Here is a 24126-nt window from a genome sequence, read left to right as displayed (position 1 = left end):
TCTGTTGCGCTGCCTTTTGGTGTGTGGACGGCTCCTTTGCGATTGCAGAGACCCTCTGCTCCAGGGTAGCCTGAACACCTGTGAGGGCTTAGACACTTCCCCACTCTCAGTCTGGCTGGTGAGCATCGTTCAGGTTTTAAGATTCCCCTTCTCTGAAGCCCCTTACCATTCGTTGCTAAGCTCAATTGACCAAATCCTCCATGCACACCCAGGACAACCTCAAACAGACTTCTCTCCTGGCACCAGTGACACTTTATTTTAATCAACTTATTTTTATTGTAGTGATATATAGATAGCAAAATATTTGCCATTTCAACACTCTTCACATGTTCACATGTTGAGTGATAATAAATTTGTTCATCGTGTTGTTCATCCATCATCATTCCTGAATTTTTCCATCACCCTTAAGAGAAGTTGATCCTGTGTAAATAACTTATTTTCTTTCATTTACTTCTAAAAACATGATTATTTCTCTCCACAGGTAGAGCTGTGCCATCTTTGATTCCCAGCGTGGTGCGTGGTGCGGTGTGAGCGCTCAGGGAAGGTTGAACGCTGCATGGTGCGGTGTGAGCACTCGGGAGGTTGAACGTGTCCCTACTAAAACCCACCGTAACACACATTGTTGGTGTTTCCTAGAAATCGTGGATGGGAACGTGAAGATGACCCTGGGCATGATTTGGACCATCATCCTCCGCTTTGCCATCCAGGACATTTCCGTGGAAGGTGGGTCCTCCGCTTTGTCCCATTCCTTCCCAGTGCTCACACCTCTCCCTGCCCTTCATTCTCTCCTCTTCCACTCAGGGCTCAGCCTGGAGAGCCCCTAGTTGGGGTGATAGACCTTTGGTTATGGATCATGCTAGGCTTCTGACCTAGTTTTGGACATTTGCCCTCCATCCCAGTCTGTACAGAGAACTAAGAACTGTTTGGGGTGCTGGTTCTCACAGGCACATTGGCCCCAGGGAAACTCCTGTTTTGGGAACACCCAGGAAGGCTGCTGTATATTGGGAACCCTTTCTCTGGTGAACACCAACAGACTCTCAGGTTATTAACCAGAAAGTGCAGGGAAATACCAGATGCTAGGAGAGAGTGGACCCCAGGTCCTTCACTTTGCTCCCATAGTGCCCTCTGGTGGGCACTTGGCAGGTTTACAAGAGGTCACCATAGTCCAGGGGAGTGATCTCTTTATAAACGTTATTTTTCTGAATATAAGTTAAAATACAAATTTTTATTTTTATTTAATTTTTAGTTCCTAAGGCACTTGACTGCTACCAGAAGGCTGGCGGTTCAAACCCACCAGCCACTCCTCGAAAGGAAGGTTGGGCAATCCTACTTCCGTAGTGATACCGCCTCGGAAACCCAAGGGGAGGGGTCACTATGAGTCGGGGCTGACTCGACGGCACATAACAACAACAACAAAAACAACATTTAATTTTTAATTTGTTCATTGTGGTAAAAAATAAATATAACAGAACATTTGCCATCTCAACATTGTTTTACACATACAACTCGGTGGCATTAATGACATTAATCATGCGTGTAACTATCACTACTGTCTCCAAGTTTTTCCGTCACTCTTAACAGAAACTCAGTGCCTCTATGCAATGACTCCCTTTTTCTCTCTCCCTTGCAACCATGATAACTACTAATAAACTTTGGATTCTATGTAATTACCTATTCTATTCATTTCATATAAGCAGGATCATATAATACTTGCTCTTTTATGACTGACTTATTTCACTCACCTTAATATTTTCAGGGTTCATCCACGCATGTATCACAATTTCATTTATCTTTGGCTGCATAATATTCTATTGTATGTATGTATGTACCTCAGTTTGCTTATGTACCTCATCTGTTTTTGAGCTTTGTATTTTGTTAAACTATATTGATGTATTGCCATATACATTATAAGGAGCCTTGGGGGAGCACTGATTAAGTACTTGGCTGCTAAGCAAAAGGTTGGCAGTTCATACACACCCAATGGCTCTATGGAAGAAAAGACCTGGTGATCAGCTGCTATTAAGATTGTTGTTGTTGTTGTTGTTGTTGTTGTTGTTGTTGTTGTGTGCCGTCGAGTCAGACCTGATTTGTGGTGGCCCCTTCTTGGGTTTCCGAGGCAGTATCACTATGGAAGTAGATTGCCCAACCTTCTTTCTGAGGAGTGGCTGGTGGGTTTGAACCTCCAACCTTCTGGTTAGCAGTCAAATGCCTTAGGCACTATGCTACCAGAGCGTAGAAAACTCTATGGGGCAGTTCTGCTCTGTCCTGAGGGATCAGTGTGTGAGTAGGAATTGACTTGATAGCACCTAACAACAACATACATGTTATAAAACACATACGCCCAAACAAATTCTTAGAACATGAGATGGAGATCAAATAATATTTTAAAAATATTTTTTCTTCATTTCGATGGCACGGAAATCTTTGAAATATTTTTATACAAAGTCATTTTTAAATGAGAACGTGGATTAAATTTCTTTTTTAGGGAAGTCTTAGTTATGGCTTTGGGGTACAGCAATATGAAGATTCAAGTCCAGGTTAAAGATACATGGTATTTATGGCAGAAGTTGCTGAAAAGGCCCACTGTAGCCCCTTAGGACAGGGTTCTTGTTAATGCTAATGGGTCTGAATTTGTTTTTCAAATAGCCTCCTTGACAATTTTGGTTCTTTTGGGCTGATTTCCTGTCAGCTCTGATTAAACCCTCTTTGTTTTACAGTGATAGCTGATTTTGTAATGTAGCTGAGGAGACTCGTGAACTAAAAGTAGAAGTGGTAGCTTTGTATATTTATATTTTTAATTGTTTGCTTAGGCTTGAATTGTTATATTATCTTGGCGAGAATTGTTTACACTCTGTTTTGTGAGCTGAAAGTCTGAACCCACTTCACCGGAAGCCATAACCTGCAGTTCAGGGTCATGAACTCTTGAGGGAGGTGCCGTGTGCAGCCCTTCTGGGGAAAGCCCTCATCCCCTCAGATGCTACCTTACCATCCATACCACAATCCCTATATAAAGTATAAGGAAAACTGATTTTTAGATGAAAATTTAATAGGGAGGCCTTCACTTTTTCCTCAAACTGCTGTGTGTGTTCTCAGGATGCAGGAGCCCCTTGCTGGAGATTCCTGGACTTTCTATGAACCCCAACATGGCGACCTGACATAGGTTGCTGACTGACTTTGTGTCCCCACTGTGTCATTAATGAAGGGGATGAGGGAGGCATTCTGAAAGTTTGAAAGGTCATATGCTCAGAATTTAACTGTGTTTCGCTTTCTGGAAGCGTCCTAGTTTGTTTTCCTGTTTCTCAAATAACGTTTCAAACTTTGTTGAGGAAATAGTCTTGATGGCTGTGGCGTCTTCATTCCTTAGCAGCAGAGCCTCCTGTGTGGACCCGCGGGTGACAGCGTAGGGCCCTGTGGGCTCAGTGGGGCTTCGTGTGCCCACACTCCTTAAGTGACCTCTCGGCCCACCCCTCCCCTACAGAGACCTCGGCAAAGGAAGGGCTGCTCCTGTGGTGTCAGAGAAAGACGGCCCCTTACAAAAACGTCAACATCCAGAACTTCCACATAAGGTAAGTGGCCAGGGGCCAAGGGGCTCCTGCAGAACCTGGCTGTCTGTCCTAGGGGCTGCCAGTCCCCATTACTGTGTCAGTCTTAGCTCTAGAGCACGCAGAGGCTGCTGTGGGGTGAAGTAGGTGTCACTGTCCATTAGAACCGTACCCCTGCAGCCCAAAGCACTGTCGATACATCATTGGTTCATGCTCATGCTATGGGGAAGAGCCCACAAAAAGTATCTGGGAAGTTCCAACTGTGGTTCACAGACCATGGTTGGGAGTGGAATTGGATGTGGCGAGTTTATTCCAACTTCCAAGCCCCAACATAGTCTCAACCCCAGTGCCTAGGGTTGTGGCAGGAAGAGATGTCCTTTCCCATCTGTGTCCCCTAACACCTCATCTCTGGAAGCAAAAGGACCCCTGCTTAGTGCATTGCCCGTAGTTAGTGCTCAGTGGTAACACATTGAGGGGATGCGATGATGGAACCCTCCAGGCCCCTGAGAGGCCCCTGCCCTGTGCTGCCAGTTTGGTCTCTCACTAGCTTGCCCACCTTCTCTCCCCTGGGCAGCTGGAAGGATGGCCTTGGCTTCTGTGCCTTGATTCACCGACACCGGCCTGAGCTGATTGACTATGGCAAGCTTCGGAAGGTACGTGTGCTCGCACAACACCCAATGTCACCTTCTGGCCCCACTGGTCCCTGGTGGGTTGGCAGGGAAAGGTCAGGGGTGAGCCTATGGCTTAGCCTGAGGGGTCTTAGTCTCCTCAGCCTAGCCTGGGACACAGAGCCCCATTAGCAATAAGCAGAAAATCACTTTTTAGCCAGAACAGAGGTGAGTCTTTCCCATTAGGGCTAATTCATTACTGTATGTGCATAATGCATGCATCTGTAGACACACATCCCCAACTGGAAGAAGGTCCACAGAGTTGGAAGCAGTCTCGTTAGGATGATGAGATAATAAGTGGCATTTTTCTGGGTTTTGTAAAGTGGATGTATTACTTTCATAATTTATAATATGACTTATTTTAAGAGGCATTTTATCCCCTCCTTTTTCCTTGACTTGCTTTGTAGTCCTGGACAGTTACTCTACCAAGTGTTTGGTTTCCCTCCTTGGAGTTTGGCTGCATGGTTTTCTGTTAGATTCCATTTGGAGTCCCTGGGTGGTACAGATGGTTAAGACTTCAGCTGGTGACCAGAAGGTTGGCGGTTTGAGCCCACCCAGAGGTGGCTCGGAAGAAAGGCCTGGTGGTACACCTCTGAAAAATCAGCCATTGGAAATCCTGGGGGGTGCACGGTTCTGCTCTGACACACATCAGGTTGCCATGGGTCAGAGCTGAGTTGACAGCACCTCTTTTGTTGTTTGATTGATTTCATTTATGCCTCTGGCATGAGGTTGCTGGTGGCTTTTCTTGAACATGGGTGCATGTGTGCTTTGAGGGGGCAGATGAGGTGAGAGCTGTGGATTTAGCCTCCTAGTGCTTCTTGGTGTCTGGGCTTGTTACAGGACAGCAGCCTAGACCATGGAGAGGTAGCTTAGTTTCCTAGTGCTGCTGTAACAAACAAACGGAAAAATATCACAAGGGGGTAGCTTTGAAGAACAGACATTTATTTCTCACAGTTCTGGAGGCTAAAAGTTCAAATTAGGGTCTCTGCCATGTCGATTGTTTATGTGAGCCACTCTCCAGTTTCCAGTAACTGCAGACAATCTTTGGTGTTCCTTTGCTGCTCATAGATGGATCTATGGTGTCTTCCCCTGTGTGTCTTAGCCCTTTTTAGAAGACACTACTCAGAAGGGAAGGAGCTCTGGTAGCACAGTGCCTGAGGCATTTGACTGTTCACCAGAAGGTTGGTGGTTCAAACTCACCAAGTGCTCCATGGAAGGAAGATAGGGCAGTCTACTTCTGTAAAGATTGACTGCCTTGGAGATCAGTGGGGGTTGCTATGTCAGAATTGACCTGATGGCAGTGGGTTTGGTGTCTTGGTTTAATCAGAAGGGATTAAGTTTAGGACCTCCCCTTCTCCAGTGTAACCTCATTAACATAACATTGACAGGTACAGCAGTCAGGACTTCAGAATGATGGTTTCCTGAGGGCACAATTCGGTCCATAACAAGAGGCCTTCCCCAGACCATTCTGACCACCCTCACTGAATTCCCTCTTAGCCCTTCCCAGTGTCAAGGGGCCATGTAGCTGGGGTACCTTGGGAGAGGGCTCTGGAGTCAAGTTGGAATGTTGCCTGTCTACCCAGATCTCTTGGCAAGTGAGCTTCTAGAAATGACTGGCATCGTGTTTCTCCACTTCACCTGACATTGGGAGAACACAGAATTCAGGGAAGACTTCCCACCCCACCTCAAGAAGGGCCTCTCCTGCTTGGCTTGATGTTGCCCGTGTAGGACGTGTTCTGGCAACTCATGTTGGTGTCAGGTCTACCCTTTGGGGGATGAGGGTGGGTCAGCTCCCAGAATGGATTGTGATGGGAGGCAGATCCCCATCCCCTCCAGCTGCCCTAGGCTGGCATGAAACTCAGGGCTGAGGCCTCTGCCCTCCTGGGGGAGCTTATCTGCAGAGCAGGGAGGAGCTGCTGGAGAAGCCCCTGCCCACCCTGCACGTGACTACATCGAGGGCTGCATGGCTAGCCCTGCAAGCACACTGTGGGTAGGGAGGGAGACATCCCTCTAACTCAGCCGCCTCGCAAGGGAAAAAGAGTTTGAGAACCTGCTAACCCCCTGGCCTGCCTGAGAGCTGCGTGGCCAAGTCAAGCAGGGCTGTGTGGGAAATCCAGGAGGTGACTAACGTTTTCTTTTAAAGGCATCAGGTTTCTCTTGCTGTTCAGCTGATGTACTCTGATGACAGGTGTGCATGTACCTGTGTCCCTGTCCAGGTGTGCAAAGGTTGGGGGCAGCCAGTTAATCCACAGCTGTTTCCTAACCCCAAATAAGATCCCAATAACATCCAGAGCTGGCTCCTGGGAGGCATTGTTAGGAAGGAAGTCCTTCTGCCTCCCGGTTCTGGTGATTGGCCGCTGGGGGCAGTCGTGACACTCACTTTATAACCACTTTCCCTTCTCCCTCTACATAGTCATAAGATGCCTATGGCTCTGTAGTCATCTCGCCCCACTCCCCCTCATCCCTGCCAAAGACTCAAGGAGCCTCAGCCATTTGTTTGGTGAGAGCCCAGAGCGCTTTGATATCCACTTAGCTCCTTCTTCATCTTCTCTTTCTGCCCCTCTGTCTTTTTAATTATCCCTGTCTGCTTCTCCCTACCCCTGCTCGTTTCTCCATTTCTCCCCCTTTTTAATTCAAAGGCACCAATAAACTGTTAGCTGCAGCCCAAATCCTAGCACAGACTGTCCCAGGGGAACGTGAGTGCTTTCCTGAAGCACAGAGGTTGCCAGAGCTGAGGGGCACTGGCGAGGACCAGGTGCCTTGGGGCAGGTGTCGGGGTCTCCAGGTCCCTGCACTTGTGTGCCCCCTGGGAATCATTCCAGCAGGTGGGTGTACACTTGGGGCATGAGGATGGATAGATATGACCTTCATTCTTGGCAGTGTTTTTATCATCTTGGCTGCTGTCACAGACTTTCCCCGAAGGGCTCCACCTTCTCAGTTTTGAGTACTTTCCTCCTGACATTGTCTCTAATGACTGTTTGTTCCTTTGTTACACTGCAGTTCTCACTTTAGCAAATGGGGAAACTGAGTCCTGGGCTGATTCAACCCAGCCTGGGAACCAAGATGAGAGTGGGGGTTCAGTGAAGAACCCTGTGCCATGCTTTCTTGAGCAGTTAGGAGCGGCTGGAATAGGCACAGGTCAGGGCTCTTTGGAGAAGCTTCAACATCCCCTGGGATGTGAGCACCCCTGGGGCTTGAGGGCTCCAACTCTGCAGTTACAGATGGGGAAACTGATGTCAGGTCACTCACCTTGAGTCCCCCTGGCTGAAACCAGAAGCAAGACTAATGGTGCCATCTGGCATTCTAAACTCCCAGCCAGTGAGCCACAGCCAGAGGGCCAGCCTCCTACATCCAGAGCTGGCTCCTGGGAGGCATTGTTGGGAAGGAAGTCCTTCTGCCCTCCAGTTCTAGTGATTGACCATTGGGGGCACTTGTGATGCTCACCTTCTTAAACCACTCTCCCTTCTCCCTCTAGGATGATCCACTCACAAATCTGAACACGGCCTTTGACGTAGCAGAAAAGTACCTGGACATTCCCAAGATGCTGGATGCCGAAGGTAAATGGGGCTCTACTTCTGGGCCTGCAGTTCCTCTCCCACTGTCTTCCGGCAGTTGGAGAAAGAGTGGGCCCAGCTCTACCAGGTGGAAAGAGAGAAGGCCTGGTATGAGGATCCAGGGGGTTGCTTACATGCCACAGAGTCTGCAGTGCCCTGAAGCTTGGAGGGAGAGGTGGCAGCTAGTACTGAAAAGGGCTTTGAGGCTTTTCACGCCTTGGTTGCCTGAGGATGGTGCTCATCTTTGTCTTGGAATCGGGGTGGTAGGTGCTGGGGTGGGTGGTCCTTTACTATCCAGGTCCTGCTTACTATGTGTATGTGTGTAGGGTGGTTCTTGTCTGAGAGGTGCCCTGACCTAACCCCCTGAGCTCTGGGGTGGTTTGTAGACTTTCACTTGGCATCCTTTCCACACTCCCAACTGTGAGTGAGAGCTGGAGGTAGCAGTTGGTCAGGACACCGGCAAGGTCTCTGTAACCTCATGGGGTCACCTTCTTCTCCTTCCTTCTGAGGAGGGGACTTGGACCATGCCTGGACTCCCCTGATGTCACCCTGAGTTTCTAACTCAGACCCCCTTGCTCAGCAGATTGCAGCCAGAGGAAATGGTTCTCGTGCAGGGTAGTGAGGGATGGGGCCCCAGTTAGTATTTCCCGTTCTTGCCAAGGCCTTTGTGTCTTAGACCTTGTAGCAGATCACCTCAGTAGGGGCAGGTACAGGGTTTGACACAATAGCATCCTTACCAGAGATGCGGCCCTAGCCTGGAAACTCAGCTCCTCTGGCTGTGAACCCCAGCTTTGCACCTGTCACCGAGCTGAGCATCTCTGATGGGGAGAGCAGGGTGGGCGAGTACCTGGGAAGTGTGTGGTCCCGGGTACTATGAAGGGGTAGCTGTCTGCCTCAAGGCCGCGATCAGTGTAGGTCTTCTTGTTCCCAGGTACTCTGCCCTTGTTCCTTGGCCCCATCCTGATGTACCATGGTCTTTTATCTTTGCCTTCCTGGGCCCCAGTTGCTCAAGCCCTTTTGGAATATGGTTGCTCAGGAAGGGCTGGGAAGGTGCTATGGGGCAGGAAGAGATACTATAGTGGGGACCAAGGCTCCCTTCCCCTCTGCTCCCTGCTTTCCTGCCCACCAATGGCTTTTTACTTCAAAATTTCATTAAGAACATTTCTAGACGTTTTGAAAGACGTTTTGAAAGATACGCAAAAGCAGAAAGGAGTATAATGAGTATAATGAATCCACCATGCAGATGGAACAATTAAGTTTGATTTCATCACACTTACTTTATCTGATTATTTTTCTTTCATATTTTTGAATACATACCTTACAAATAATGGATATTTTCACACCTAGGACAGTTATCAAAAGGCACGCAACAGCTACTGAATGTCAACAGGCTGCTGTGGCTGCAAACTAGCTTTTGCCTTTACCAGACACTCTCTCCTCCTGCCCAGAAGAGCTCTCCATGACACCTCTGTCGTCTCCTCTGGCTAAAAGCCAGCCTCAACGTGATCCCTTCCTGTGCCTTACCACGAAGGCTTCAGAACACAAGGGAGAGTGACACCCACATGGCCATGCCTATTGGTGCTCCTTCCAACCTCCCCAGTGACATTTGAGCAGAGGCTTAGCTCCAGGCCAGGGCTGACCTAAGGAAGTACATAACAGGCAAAACCTTCCCCCAAACCACCAGAAAGGCCACAGCCTTGCACTTGTTCAGAGTAGATGGTAACGACCATAATTTTAAAGACAAAGGCAAGTGGCTCCATCTCCATAGGCATACCTTCCGCATACCTCAGCCTGTTTGATCATCATGACCTTGTGAAATAATCAACATCAGCTCCTCAGCAAAGCTTCCCCTGATTATGTCATCTCAAATGTCAGCAGCACTCCCACTGGAACGTTTCAGTCCCCCCTACTTCCATTTCTCACCTTAGCACTTTTTCACTCTCAAACATGCTATTCTACTTGGGTCCCTTATTTTCTGTCTCCCAGCTAAAATCTGAGATCTGTGTTGGGGGGAGAAAAAAAAAAAAAAAAGGACATTTTCTTTTGTAGCCATTTCGCACCCAACCAACTGACAGGAATTCCTTGATTCATCTACTGCCCAGTTTGTAATGAAATTTCTCTTGTTGTTCAAAAGTGGACTTTGTAGATGGTTGGTTTTAATCGGGATCTATATAAGCTCAGAACATGGCATTTGGTTAAGTTCCTTAAGTCTTTTCTTCTTCCTTCTGCCATTGAACTTGTTGCAGGCACTGAGTCAGCTGTCCTGCAGAGTGATCCTTATGCTAGGTTGCCTGTTTGCTTCCTTGGGGCATCTTTTAACCCCATTTCCCTGTGAATGGAAGTTGACACTGAAGTCTGGTTACGTTCAGGCTCAACATGTGGCGAGAAGATTCTGTGGTACAGTGAGCTGCTTTCTGCATCAGGCCTGGAGGTGAATCCATGTTCACTACCTGACTTAACTCTAGATTTTTCTTGGCAGACATCGTCGGAACTGCCCGACCAGACGAGAAGGCCATCATGACTTATGTGTCTAGCTTCTACCACGCCTTCTCTGGAGCCCAGAAGGTACCTGGGGCCCCCAGCTCCTTTCATACCCCGCACACCTCATGCCGGACCCTAAACCATGCCCTCCGCCCCTCCTGCCCACTCCCGCCTCTCCCAGTGACAGGTACCTGGATGGTGTGGTCTCTTTGGTAGAGGTAGAGGCTGGTTCCACAGTAGTGTGTTGTTCTTGCTTAGCTTTCCTTCCTGCCCCATCCTGATCCTCCACACTTTCTCTCATCCTTCTCTACTGTCTTCAAGAAAACTGGGCAAGAGTTCACTTCCTGGGACCCGGATGACCGTTGTAAGCAGGAAGGGTTGTGTGTGAGATCGGCCGGGGGTAGTCTGTAGGCCTGGAAGGTGCAGTGGGCAGGAGCCCCTTGTGCTACCTCTGCTGAAACTACAGGCTTGACAGCAGCAGGGCTTCCCCTGGAGAGGCAGGTCTGAGTGGGGACACCTTTGCACAGCCTGAGGGGATACCTCCTGAATTCACTTAGCTATTTTGCAAAGGCATCCTAAAGCCTCCCCTCCTTTCTCCCGCTGACAGGCATGGCTTAGCAAACCTGTCCAGCCCCTCCGGGCACTGATGCCTTGTCCTGTATCCTACCTGGGGACGCTCCTGTGTCATTCTGTGTTCCCCTCACCCCAGCCATAAGCACAACCCCTTACAGGACGAGAAGGGAGGAGCAATGTGGACAGCTGTGTACCCTTCCTTCAGTTTTTCTCGGGAGGTCTGAGGCTAAAGTCAGGCTTAGTTGAGGCAGCAGAAGTGTGCACGTGTGTGGACCCCAGAGGAAGCTTAGTCTCCAGTCCACCAGAACCCAGAGCCTCAGGCTTGGCCTTAGCTGCGTTAGTCCGTGGGACTGTCATGTGCTCATACAAACTTGTCCCCCTGCATGGAGTCTGAGGACTTGTCTTGGAATGCATGATGGGAGTGCCCCCTCCCACGTCTTGTCCGGCTGCCCCTGTTGGCTATCCCAAGCTTTCCTGTCCTGTCTCTTGCCCTGTCTCTGATGACGCTCACCTTATTTCCCTGCACCGTCTTGCCTCTTCTTTCTGCGCATTCCCTTCTTCTCTGTCTGTCTGTCTGGTGTCCTTTCTCTGTCCACTGTGGCTGTTTGGGTTTGTTCTGTGCTGCTGCTGCGTACTTGCCCCTCTCAACCTCTTCTCCTTCTCTGTGCAGATGTGTGGGCACGCTAAGGCCGGATGGGAAGGCCATGTGACCTAATGTTTCATGTCACTGCCACGCCTTCTTGGGCGCGCAGAAGGTGAGCTCTCCCTCGGCCTCGCCCACTCTCCCTGCCGCCCTCTGTCCAGCTCCTCCATCCTCCATGGACACTCCCTCAGGAGCCTTTGGGCTGTGGCCCTTGGAGTGGAAGGCAGGATTTGAGGAGCTCCTCCTCTTGCAGGGAGCCAGGGCACTGTCTGAACCTTGGCCAGGAGACTCGAAGGTGCTCGAGAGCCCCAACCCCTGGATGGCCTCCCCTGCCTCTGTCCCTACTCACTGGGCAGAGTGGACGCCACGACGGAAAAGGAGCTTCTTGTCTCAGCTCCTTCCCTGGACCCTGAAGTGAGAGCCCTTATCCCTAGCAGCACAGTTCTTGGCTCTGCCTCCTGACTGTTCCCTTCAGCACCCCAGACCCTTTCACTTCTCTGTCCCCCTTCCTGCTTGAGCAAGGTCATCCTCCTGCATTTAGCCAGCAGCCATAGCAGGGAAAGGTGTCTAGGCCAGAGGCTCAGAGCCCAGCCCTTTCTGATCTTTCCCAATCAGGCCTGCCATGGATGGTTGTGCAGGTTACGCACCACACCAGGGTACCATGACTACAGGATGCCATTTACACCATAGGCATTGGAGAGTGGGGTATTACTAGAATTACCCTGCCAATGGCAGTAAGACTGTCTTTCCAGTAGAAGTACCTGGAGAAAAAGGTGCCTTTTAAAAAATTATACAAAGGCACCACACAAGCTAGCAGCTGCCATAGTCCCTGCCTGGATGGGCACCCAGGACCCCCCTCACCTTCTTTCCGGGGTTCACTCATGCTGCTTGAGGACAGGAGAGCTGCCCTGTCTGGAGGCACCTTCGCAGGTTTCCTGGCCTCTCCGGCTGCAGGCTGTCCTTCTCCTTTCAGCCCCCTTTCTGACCAACCTCCTGCTTCTTTGCCCCCCAGCCCTCATTCCCTGCTGCTGCTCTCTCTTCATGGCCTCCTTTGGCCCCTCTCACCCCTCACTTTTCAACCGGGATGTGAGCAGCGTCTGCCTCCTTGCCTCGGCTGGCCCCTCAGAGTGGCCTGTGGCCACAGCTGGGCCAGGCTGAGCTCTCTGCTGTGGTCCTTTCCCTCTATCCAGCTAGCTTTCCTCCTGCTCCTCTTCCTCCCTTTCTCCTTCATGGGTTCTGTCCTGGGCTTCATGCCCATTGACTCTGGTCTTAACTCATCTCTGAAGCCCTCCCTATGTCCTGGCTGATGACATGCTCGAAAGAGAACGAGAGTGAGTGTGTGTGTGTGTGTGTGTGTATGGCAGCCTGCTTCCCCCTGAATCTCACACTGCCTCCCCCAGTGCCCTCTTCCCTTCCCCTCATCCCTGTTGCAACCATTTCATGCTCCTTTTGTCCACGCACCAGGACAAGGTCACATAATGGGGAACCAGCTGGGTTTGGGTGGTGGCAGGTTCCTCTCATCTCCTGGGCCATGGACCATGCCCAGAGTTGCCCCCAACCACTTCTAAGGCTGTGGGCTAAGCAGGCCTGTGGGAGGGGACGCTCCACTTGTCCTTGCAGTGTGGGAGCAGATAGGGGAGGAGGACCTTCCCTGACTTACACAGACAGTCTTCCAGTCTTGACCGTGTCCATGACTGGAGCCAATGTTGGAGGCCTTCCAAAGCCCAGGCCTTCCAAAGCCCATGTCTAGTGCCTTCTGTCCCCTCTACTGTCCTCCTTTTGTCAAGTCTTGGATGAAGGGACTAGAAAGGCAGCAGGGTCTAACGTGTGTATGCACCTGTGTGTGCACATGTTATATGTGTGTGCAGTATGTGCACTCATACCGTATATGACATATGGGTTGTATGATAGATTTTCCAACTTCTGTCTGACAGATTGGTTTTGGTTCTAATTCTTTCTTCATTATGCCCCCATCCCCACCCTAGGGGATTGAGAATGGGTTGAGAGCAACAAGGTTTAGTTTATGGACTGTTGGGAATGGTTCTGGGAAACAACCCTTTAAGGCAGGAACCTGCTCCAATGCAGATGTGTCTGGATGCTTTTAAGACTAGGTGGTGCTGTTGTCCTCCATTCCTTTGTTCATCAATCACTGTTTCACTATTAGGACTCTTCTAAGCCTTCCTGCTGAGGCAAAGAAACACCAGTCCTGCCCTTAAGGAACTCATGGTCCATCTGGCCGCCAGTAATGACTGGTGTCTAATCGGCGCTTTGATGCTGCCTGAACCAGTGGGGGCAGGGCTGTAGGACACAGGAAAGGTTTTCTTGTACAGGAGACACTTGAATTTGAGGGTTGAGTGGGGTTAGCAAGTGAGGGGCTCAGTGAGTGAGTGGGAAGGGGGCACGTTGTTGTTCAGGAAGGTGATGACAGAAATTTGAGGTACAGGAGAGTAAGATATGTGACATACTGAGTTGCCTTCATCCCAGCTTTCGTCCAGGGAGTGTAGTGAAGGGAAAGTCCAAGCGGCTGGCCACTGGACAGGGGGACTAAGCCACCCTAGGTGTCAGTTCTCTGTGTCTGTGTACCCAGCCCTGCCTACACCCATCCTTGGGGCCCTGCTGTTCCAGGAGCCTTGTTAGCAGGAAGCCAGGGCTCATTGTTGATTTAGGATGAGGGGAAGACTGAGCAGTAGGTAGCTGTGGGAAGAAGGACTTAGCTAATTCTAGCTAAAACTCCCTGCTGTCGAGTTGGTTCCAACTCATAGCAACCCCTCCTTGGGTTTCCGAGGAGGTATCTCTACAGAAGTAGATGGCCTAGTCTTCCTTCCAACAAATCTACCTAGATTTTGGGAAAATTTTGACTAAAAATGCCACCACCGAGCTCTTCATGGCATTCAGGTGGATCTGTGGGCTGTGGGTGGTATTTGGCCACATTTAGATGTTTGATAGGAGCTCTGGTAGCATAGTGCCTAAGGCACTTGACTGCTAACCAAAATGCTGGTGGTTCAAACCCACCAGCCACACCTCGGAAGGAAGGTTGGGCAGTCTACTTCTGTACTGGTAGCATAGTGCCTAAGGCACTTGACTGCTAACCAAAATGCTGGTGGTTCAAACCCACCAGCCACTCCTCGGAAGGAAGGTTGGGCAGTCTACTTCTGTAGTGATACCGCCTGGGAAACCCAAAGAGGGGTCGCCATTAGTCAGGCCTGACTCAACAGCACATAACAACAAGATGTTTGATAACCTCTTAATTAATTGAGTCTGGTCCTCTAGATTGTCCCTGAACCAGGTAGATTGACACTGACCATGTATTTTGGCTTGGGTGTTGTTTGGTGTAGCTAAGTATTCCAAGGATAAATAGGCCATAACTTTTAAAAATATATCTTCTAAATTTAAAACCAAACCTACTTGTAACAGTTAAAGTAGATCACGGAAAAGGTGAAATTACAAAGGGAAGGTTAACAAAAACTTCTAGAAGTCTTGGACTTGAAAGCCATCATTTGCCTTTTTGCTGCAGAATCGTTCATCATGCAGCTTCAGAAAGGTCTGGAAGCTCTGGTTCTGCTCCTGGTTTCAGAGCTCAGAGGACCCTCTAGCAGGAATAGCCTGAAGGCAGGACTCTGATAGTTTTTCTTTGGAAGGTGCTTCAGTTGCTGAGTTTCTCTTGGGGATTGAGTCAGTCTTTCTTTAGAACAAATCTGGCTTCTGAACTAGCACCATCACTGTTACCTCTGTGTACTTGGTGGTACTGCCTAGCTCTCTCCTAAGTCCTCTTTAGTGTCTGTGGTTCTTACAGATGTGGGAGAAAAACGTTAGAAACCTGAACATGGGGAATACTGGGGTAGGCCCATCTCCCCCATCAAGGGAGTCTTGTTCTCTTCTACTCCAGGAGTTATATCCTAGTGGCTTTGAACATGTACGTCCTGAGCTGCCCTCATGTAACCTCTTAGATGGTGGTTGGAGAGTGACTGACCCTTTTTGATAGAGGGACCAGTGTGGAAGTGAGTTTAACCTATCACCTTGCAGGTTTCAGCAGAGGCTATGTGCCTGGGGGAGGAAGTGGGGCAATGAGAGCAAAGGATAGGTCATGTTCTGAGGATACTTGCTACCTGTCAAGATTCCAGAAACTCTACTTCCTAAAGGTCTCTGTGGGATCTGGGCTCTCACTCTAGGCAACCCCAACACAGCTTGCAGAACAGGCCAGTAGTCGCCTTTTCTAGAGAAAGAGTTCTTGCTCCGTGATGCTCCTGCTCTATTTCCAGAGGCCAATTTCCTGGGGATTATGATTCGTATTTCCAGTCTGAGTCTGCTTCTGGTGAGGCCAGCCTGAGATACAGGCTTGGCAAAGAGGTTGAGTCTTTGTGAAAAGTCCCCAGGAGGCCCACTCTGGAATGTCCCCAGACTGCATCCCAAAGGACCCCTCTTTGGCCCTGGGTGGTGCAAATGATTTGGACTCATGACTAACCTAAAGGTTAGTGGTTCAAACCCATTCAACAGTGCTGTGGAAGAAAGGGCTGGCAGTTTGCTTCCATTAACATTATGGCCAGAAAAATCCTATGGAACAGTTCTACTCTGTAACACATGGGGATACTATGAGTTGGAATCAACCCCGCACAATGAGTTTGGTTTTGTTTTTTGGCCCTGGAGCTATCAGCAGGCTCTGTGGGATGGACAAGGAACCCAAGACACATCTCCTAAAGCCCCAAGAACTCAGACCTGACTTGGTCCACCAATTTGATATATTGACAGAGATCAACGTTTGTGACCATGGGGCCCAGGATTTTAAGCTGAAACAAGATGACGGCAAGATTCAGGTGGCCTTTTGTTTGAAAATGACAGTAGCAGCCCCTTCTTACCTACAGTGAGTGGTTCTCTCGGATTCTTAGCCACTAGCTGAGCACACTTGGCAGCCCCTGTATTCTTAATACGTGTCAGTACAGAGGGGATAGCACTCTGGCCTCATCCTGGCCCCTGGCCCTAACCTTCAAGCGCCACCCCCTTCCACCTTGTATGGGCATATCAGACTGGTGCCCATGACCCTGCTTGTTACCCATGACCCTGCTTGTTACCCAGGGCCTGTCTTCTGGGACAGGCTTCAGGAGAGGAATTTCCCTCCACATCGCCTCTTGGAATTCCCCATGATTACTTGGTTCTCAAGAGGCATGACAACCAGGAGTCTGTGTGAGGAGTGGCTGTGGCATCTCTAGGACAGAGTTGAGTTTAGGGGCAAGGAAAGAGGGTCTAAGGATATAACTCCCTACTTCAGAGGACTCTCGAGTCACCCATTCCTTGTGGAATCCCAGCCCACTCTGACCCTCAGCCTAGAGGGCACAGCCTCTTGACTTTGCTTTGAAAGGGCCTTAAAGAGAATCCTAGCACAGTCACTAATACTCATGTGATTTGGTGGGTGTTTCTCCTGGTACAGAAGTTCTTCAAGGAAAGAACAGTCACACCTTCCTTAGTCATCCCTTCCAAAGTCTAAGCCCCCTTGGTCCCAGGCATTTCTGCCTTATGCTAAACCTCAGTGCATCTTGCTGCAGTTGAAATCCTTTTTGTCTTACTCATCAACTAGTGTGAGGTCCCATCTTTGAGACCTTTGTCATCTGCAGAGTCACCCTTCTCCTGGGTCCAGGGTGTTTCCCTGGGGTTTCTGTGATGTTGCATCGATTGTCATTCCGATCCTTTCATTCCTCTCGCTGTTTGAATTTGCTTGCTCAGCCTTCGGTCCGGCGCATGCTTGGTGTTCACAGGGGTGCCCGAGCTAGGCTTGCTGGGTCTTCTCCATGTGCTGGGTTTGAGCCTTAGGTCTAGCCCTTAGTGTGGTCAGCGTCCTTTGGTTTTCTGTAAAATGCATCAGGCTTTGGTCGGGAGCCTCAAAAACCCTGCTGAGATCCCCAAAGGTCCCACTGAGACTCCCAGAATTGAATTTCTGTATCTCCAAGATACTGGCAAATCCGGCCTCTGAGGCCCCGTGCTCCACCATGAATGCCTCCACTGGGCACTGCAGGCTGGCCATGAATGTTCTCACCTGATCACCAGGCCTGAGTGGATCAGTCACTGGTTAGTTTCTTCCCAACATGCATGATGGGCCTCAAACTCAGGCCTTCTCCCCGGGCCCAGCCATCATGACCTCTAGCCCGGCTCACCTGACTGTAGGGCCCAGCCATAGGGCTGTCAAAAAGGATAGTGAGGAGAGAAGGGGCCTGTACACTCAGCACCTTAGGAGCTCCCTTCCATCCATGAGGCGCTGTGGGAGTGGGGGGCGGGGCTTATCGGCACAGGTGTGTGCTGTGTACCCTGCTCTTGGCACGGCTGATCATGACCTTCTGTGTCTTGTTGCCAGGCGGAGACAGCAGCCAACCGCATCTGCAAGGTGTTGGCTGTCAACCAGGAGAACGAGCAGCTCATGGAGGATTACGAGAAGCTGGCCAGTGATGTGGGTACCCCTGAGGTTCTCCTGCCCTGGTCCTAGCAAGGCCCTGAGAGAAAATGGGTTATTTAGAGCCTTTACCTCCAGACTTATCCCTGATGCATAGTCTGTGGTCCCTGGGCTGCTTGGGCTCTGGAAAATAGAGAGATAGAGAGAGGGGAGATGGGGGCTTCAGTTTTTCTGACACCAACAAACTGAGCCTGGGAAATCCCTTACCTCTCTGGACCTCAGTTTTTTCGCTTGTTCAGTGAGAGCTGAGTAGGGGCTCTCAAAGACCTCTCTGGCTCGGCATGCCGCTGCATATGGCTTTCACATAACCAGAGATGGGGTGTCTGGTTCTGAGAGGTGTGAAGCTGGGTAAGTCAGCACTGGCCACAGGCTGGTTTGGTGGGTTTGCTGTTCCACTAGTGACTACATTAGGGGTTCAGCCCCTTGAACTGCCTAGTCTGGCTTCTTGATGAACCTGCCATGCAGCTTAGTGATTCAGAGCCCAGATTCTGGAGCCCAAGCTCCTGGGTTTAAACCCCAGCTCTGCCGTCCTAGCTGAGTCACCGTAGCCAGTCATAGAACCTTGTGGTGCCTCAGGTGTCCCCTCTGTAACTTGATGATGACCACAGCACTTAACTTCATAGGATTCCTGTGGTTATTCAAATTAATTAATTCACCGGAAGGACCTGGCCCCTTGCAGGCATTCCATGTATTTCCTTATCCTCTTATCACCACTTCCTATGTCTTTTACCACCATCACCTCAGCTCAGGTGAAAACAATCCAGGCTCTTCCCTGCCTGTGTTCCACCTGAGAAGCCAGCCTCTTGCTGGTTTTGGAGCCAGGGACTCACATTCTAGAATCCTAGAAGGTCAGATGGCAAGGACTTCAGGGAGCAGCAGTTAACCACATCCATTGTGTAGATGAGCAAACAGGCCCAGCCTCTTGGTAGGGCACCCAGATGTAGAACTGAGATGTGCCTCTTAGTTGAGCCATCTTCCCATCGGGTTTATGGGTTCCTTCCCTGGCAGAGCAGGAGGTTTGAGAGGTGCTGGCTGCCAGTTAACGTGCCCTGTGGTTCACAGAGGGAACACCCTGGAGCCTGGCTGCCCTAGGAGGGTGGTTGGGAACGAGTGTGGGGTCAGCAGGAGAGACCCCTCCCCGGTGTGAGAAGGACCCTCCCTCCCAGCATCCTCTTGCCCACCCCAGTTGCTGGAGTGGATCCGCCGCACCATCCCGTGGCTGGAGAACCGGGTGCCAGAGAACACCATGCACGCCATGCAGCAGAAGCTGGAGGACTTCCGTGACTACCGCCGCCTGCACAAGCCGCCCAAGGTGCAGGAGAAGTGCCAACTGGAGATCAACTTCAACACGCTGCAGACCAAGCTGCGGCTCAGCAACCGGCCCGCCTTCATGCCCTCCGAGGGCAGGATGGTCTCGGTGAGCACAGCAGGGCAAGCCCCAGCCCTCTGGGCCCCCAACCCGGATGTGTCTGTCCCCAAGCAACTTCTGGTCACAGTCAAATGCAGCATCATGGGCTGTGGGCGTCTTTTGTGCCCACATACACTGCTCTGGAAATTATCTCTCCTCAGCCTCATGGAAAGTTGATTCCCCCTTTCCAGGGGTCCATGAGGCTTGAGCCTAGACTCTGCTCAGTGGTGTGGGGCAGCCCTGAGCTGGCCTCTGCCCTGGCCACGCAGTCAGACCACTGAACATGCGCTTCAGACCTTCCAGCCCCCCCAGCCCTCATCAGCTTCGTAACAAAAATGCCTCCTGGCACAACAGGGCACTAGTCACTAGCAAGATGGGTAATTGTTGTTTCCATAGAAGTGTGTTTGAGCACTTAAAAAAAAACAACACCCTTTCATTACTTTAAACAAATAATAGGCTTTATTTGTAGGATATTTCAAAGATAGGAATGAGCAAAAAATGGGAAACGAAATGACACAAATTACCCATCCCAGAATCGACTTAAAAAAAAAAAAACTCTTTTTAACTTGAAAAAAATTTTTTATTGTGATTTGCTTGAAAGTTTACAGAGCAGATTCATTTTCCATACAGCAGCTCATACACCTTTTGTTTCCTGACATTGACTGCAATTCCCCACAATGTAACAGCTCTCTTCCCACTTCCTCCCCATAGTTAACTCTTCCTTGTGTCTTTTCCTCCCACGCCCCATGCCCTCCAGCTGTCTCCCTGTGCAAACACTGCCCTTCTGTTATCCCACAATTGATTGCTCCAAGGAGGTATCTACCTGAAGTAAATGTTCACCCTATATGCCCATCTGTTGTTTGACTGGAAGCCATAGGAATGAGTGCCGTTCCAGACCTGAACGGTGGCTAGGGGCCATATCTGAGCACCTCTATCAGACCAGCAGGCCTGGTCTGTCTGTCTGTTTTTTTTTTTTTTTTTTAAATATCTTTTTAGTGTTTTTATGTGAATATTATTTTAAGGGAATCTTAAAATAAAAACCAAACCCTTTGCCATTGAGTGGATTCTGACTCATAGGCAACCACACAGGACTAAGTAGAGTTGTCCCATAAGGTTTCAAGGCAGTGAGTGATCTTTATGGAAGCAGACAGCCACATCTTCCTTATGCAGAGCAGCTGGTGGCTTCATACTGCCAACTTTTCTGTTGACAGCTGAGCACTTAACCACTGTGCCACCGGGGTGCCTAAGGGAATTCTAAAGTATATACTATTTAATAAGGTTTTTTAAAACCTAATATTCACTGTGACCAGCTTTCCATGTCATTAAATAATCTTCTCTTATGTCACTTTCTATGTTATTTGTCCTCCTTTACCTGGGTCCTTGGGACCTTGGGAGACATTTTTTGAGTAGAGATGTAGGAGAGAATTTAAAAATTCACCAGGAGAGAGCATCTGTCTTTTAGCATCCAGAGTAATGAGAAGGAATGTGTGGGCATAGGAGGCCAGGAGTGGATGAGAATGGGGTGAAACATGGAAGCAGCGTTGGAAGGAGGCAGGATCCCAAGGGGATTATTTATCTTGAGGGGATATAAAAAAGCCTCTGATGTTGAGCATGTAATTTAGAAAACTAGTTTTCCCCAGGTGCCAGGGCTAAATCAGTAGTTTTTAGGTGCCCAGAACTGTTGCTAGCCAGAGGGTACTCTAATCAAATTAGAAAAGAAAAAGTGTCCTCTCCTTTGAGCAGATGCAGCTTGGCACCAGGTGGGTGCCTGATTGGGAGATGCAAGGAAATGCTGGGGTGAGCTGGGAGGTGGGGTGGGGCCAGGTGGACACAGCAGGGCCAGAGTGGACTCGCAGGTATGAGGAAGGCATGGAGCCGCTGTGGGGGTTTTAGGAGCCAGCCGGGCTCTGACCTTGTTGCCTTCTGTCCCCACAGGATGTTAACAATGCCTGGGGCTGCCTGGAACAGGCAGAGAAGGGCTATGAGGAATGGCTGCTGAATGAGATCCGGAGGCTGGAGCGGCTCGACCATCTGGCAGAGAAGTTCCGGCAGAAGGCCTCCATCCACGAAGTCTGGACGGACGGTAAGGCCTCCCGAACCTTCTGCCTCTCTTACTCCTTCAGTCCAGCCGTCAGCCACAACTCCTTTCTTCTCCTGCTGTTTACTCTGTATTCTCTGGTTAGTTCTGTAACATTAGGGAAGTTCCTTAGCTTTTGGGTTGTCTCAGTTTTCTTAGCGTCCAAGTGGGGATAATAATATTGTCTACCTCGTAGAGTTACGAGAGTGAAATGAGTTAATACATACGAAGCACTGAGAAGAGATCCCAGCCTAGAACATGCTCTCTGAGTGTGACTTGTTCTTAGCACAGTAATTCTTGTTTCCTCTCCTGAGTCAGTGGGCCTGGGCTTCGAATCCTGCCTCTGCCACTTAGACCAAACCAGTGTCAGTTCTAATTCAGGGTGACCCGTGTATGAACTGTGCTCCATCAGGTTATTAATGGCTGGTTTTTCAGACGTAGATCACTAGGCCTTTCTTCCAAGATACCTCTGGGTGACCTCGAACCTCCAGCTTTTCAGTTAGCAACCAAATGCTTTAACCGTTTGCACTGCCTAGGGACTCCCAGCCACATAAAAGCAGTGTATATTTGGACAAGTGACTTAACCTTTGAGCCTCAGTGTGCTCTTCTGTAAAATGCAGATGTTAGTGGTACCCTCCTCAGGGTGGTTGTAAGGCTTCAATATCGTATCTTTCTACTTAGCTCAGTGCGTGGAGTGTGGAACGCACTCAGTAAGCAGTAGCTCTTGATATTTTCCCCATTTCTGTGCCTCTGATTACAGTGAGCCCAGAGTCCTTGCCTTATTACATCTGTGTCCCTGTTACTCCGGCTTTGAAGCGTTTGGGCCATGCCTGGTGTCTCGTCAGTGCTGGAGGGGACAGTGGGCTGCTCATCTAGGTCCCTGCTGACTATGTCAGCTGAAGCCCTGGGACAGACCTCGCTGGCCAGTGTTGCTCAGTGCTCTGAGACTCCCCGCTTCTGCCCTGCTTAGGGTTCCTCAGACCCTAGGCTAGAGAGATAGTAGGGAGGCCCACCCTGTGGTCATGAGTAGCCTTGGTGAGTGTCTTGACTTGCTCAGGGATAGGAGTGCACTTGACTTGGCTAAGGGATGTTGGGCTGAACTCCCCATTGTAAGTACATGTGCTGGGCTTTGTACTCAGTGAAATGAGGCTGCTGCCCACCTCTTTTTGCATGTGTGTGGAGTTGCTTACCCAGGCATGGCGATGGGGCATTATGGAGGTTGCACTGACTCACACACATGCTTTTATCATGTCTTCTCTGAGGCCAAGAAACAGCCCACAGCCAAGGAACAGAGCATAGTTTGGCCCCATCTGCTGATCAGCCACCCACAGGGCTAAGAAGGGCTGGCATGCTGGTAGTATGCATAGCACAGCCTTTGGGGAAAGCAGTTCAGCTATGTGCTCATGTGTTCATGCCTGGGTGGTGCAAATACATGGTTGACTCACTTGGCTGCTACGGAAAGGTTGGAGACTTGAGTCCACCCAGAGGCGCCTCAGAAGGAAGGCCTGGCGATCTTCTTCCCTGAAAATCAGGCAGAAAACTGTAGAGCACAGCTTGACTCTGACACACCTGGGTTTGCCATGAGTCAGAGTTTACCTTGGTGGCAGCTGGTTTGTCCATGTCTAATGATAAGAAGACAGCCCTCAAGGAGATGGATTGACACAGTGGCTGTAGCAGTGGGCTCAGTATAGTGATTGCATGTGTGTGGGGTTACTTACCCAGTGTAAGAGGATCTTACAGGACCAGGCAGTATTTCATTCTGCTGTATATGGAGTCACTGTGAGTCAGAACCAGCTTGACGGCACCCATAACAACGATTTCCTTGCTGTCTTACCCAAAAGATTCCATGTCTTGAGACAGCCTAAAGAATAACCCTAAACGTGGGAGAGATTCATGCATAGAGCTGTTTGTGGTGAGATGACTATACTGTGCAAACCAAGGGACCTAAACGCTCCCTAGTAGGGTAGGGAATGGTTAAGTCAGTGATGATGCAGCCACTCGGTGAGACATTACAGTCATCAAGGTGGTACATATGAAGACCATGGAGCCATGGCAGAAATTCAGATGCGTGCTGTTAAGTATTTTACATGCATGAAGTGTGGTTTGTGTGTGCCTTTCGTCTTCCATGCCCATATGCATATAAGGGAAGACTGAAAAGGAGGAGATAAGCAGGCTTGTCTGAATTTTTTTATTCTTCTAAAGTTGTTATAAGGTCACTGTGATTTTGATCTAAAGAAAAAAGTAGAGGAAAGATAGAAATGCCACATTGGGATACAGCCCTCAGCCTCACAGCCCAGCCTCCCTGACTGAGATGGGCTAAGGTCTCTGTGCAGACACAGAGGGTGGGATAGGAGCAAGTTTAGTGCCTGCCCCATGCCGGTGTTGTCACAAGGCAGCAGTATCTAACAGCTGTCCTGGGTGGCTGTTTCTTATCCCTACTTTGCTCATGTGGAAACAAATCCAGGAGATGGAAGACCTACCCCTTCCCAAGGAGAGAGTGTAGTGTGCTTGGTGACCACTTGTAGACTGGTTGCAGGATGAGATGGACACTGACTGCCCACAGTAATGGAGGGAGAGGACCCTGCAGAGCTGCCTGGGGCCAGCAACGATAGCCGGCCTTTCTAAAGAAGAGGTTGCTTTGAGGTGCTTGGCTTTTTTTTTTTTTTTTTCCTGGTTATACCACAAGGCATAGATCATTGTTTCCTGCCTTGTATAAATTGATGTCATGTCCTATACATTTCCTA

At 49.7% G+C, this 24126-nt stretch overlaps 1 protein-coding gene across 1 annotated transcript in view; it reads left to right on the top strand.

Annotated features, from left to right (window-relative positions):
- ACTN1 (actinin alpha 1) overlaps nt 1–24126 on the top strand; it is a 117218-nt gene that overhangs the window by 81053 nt on the left and 12039 nt on the right. The window contains exons 4-11 of the mRNA XM_007942313.2: nt 637–723; nt 3479–3566; nt 4117–4195; nt 7686–7767; nt 10244–10329; nt 17802–17894; nt 19084–19314; nt 21241–21388. Coding sequence (XP_007940504.1) covers nt 637–723; nt 3479–3566; nt 4117–4195; nt 7686–7767; nt 10244–10329; nt 17802–17894; nt 19084–19314; nt 21241–21388 — 894 coding nt within the window. The remainder of the gene's footprint in view (nt 1–636; nt 724–3478; nt 3567–4116; nt 4196–7685; nt 7768–10243; nt 10330–17801; nt 17895–19083; nt 19315–21240; nt 21389–24126) is intronic.

The sequence above is a fragment of the Orycteropus afer genome, unplaced genomic scaffold (genome assembly GCF_000298275.1).
Source record: "Orycteropus afer afer isolate SDZICR_OR568_19922 unplaced genomic scaffold, OryAfe1.0 scaffold00088, whole genome shotgun sequence".
NCBI classification, from domain to species: Eukaryota; Metazoa; Chordata; class Mammalia; order Tubulidentata; family Orycteropodidae; genus Orycteropus; species Orycteropus afer.
The sequence above is the reverse complement of the archived record's forward strand: the minus strand, read 5'-3'. Positions and strand labels throughout refer to the sequence as shown.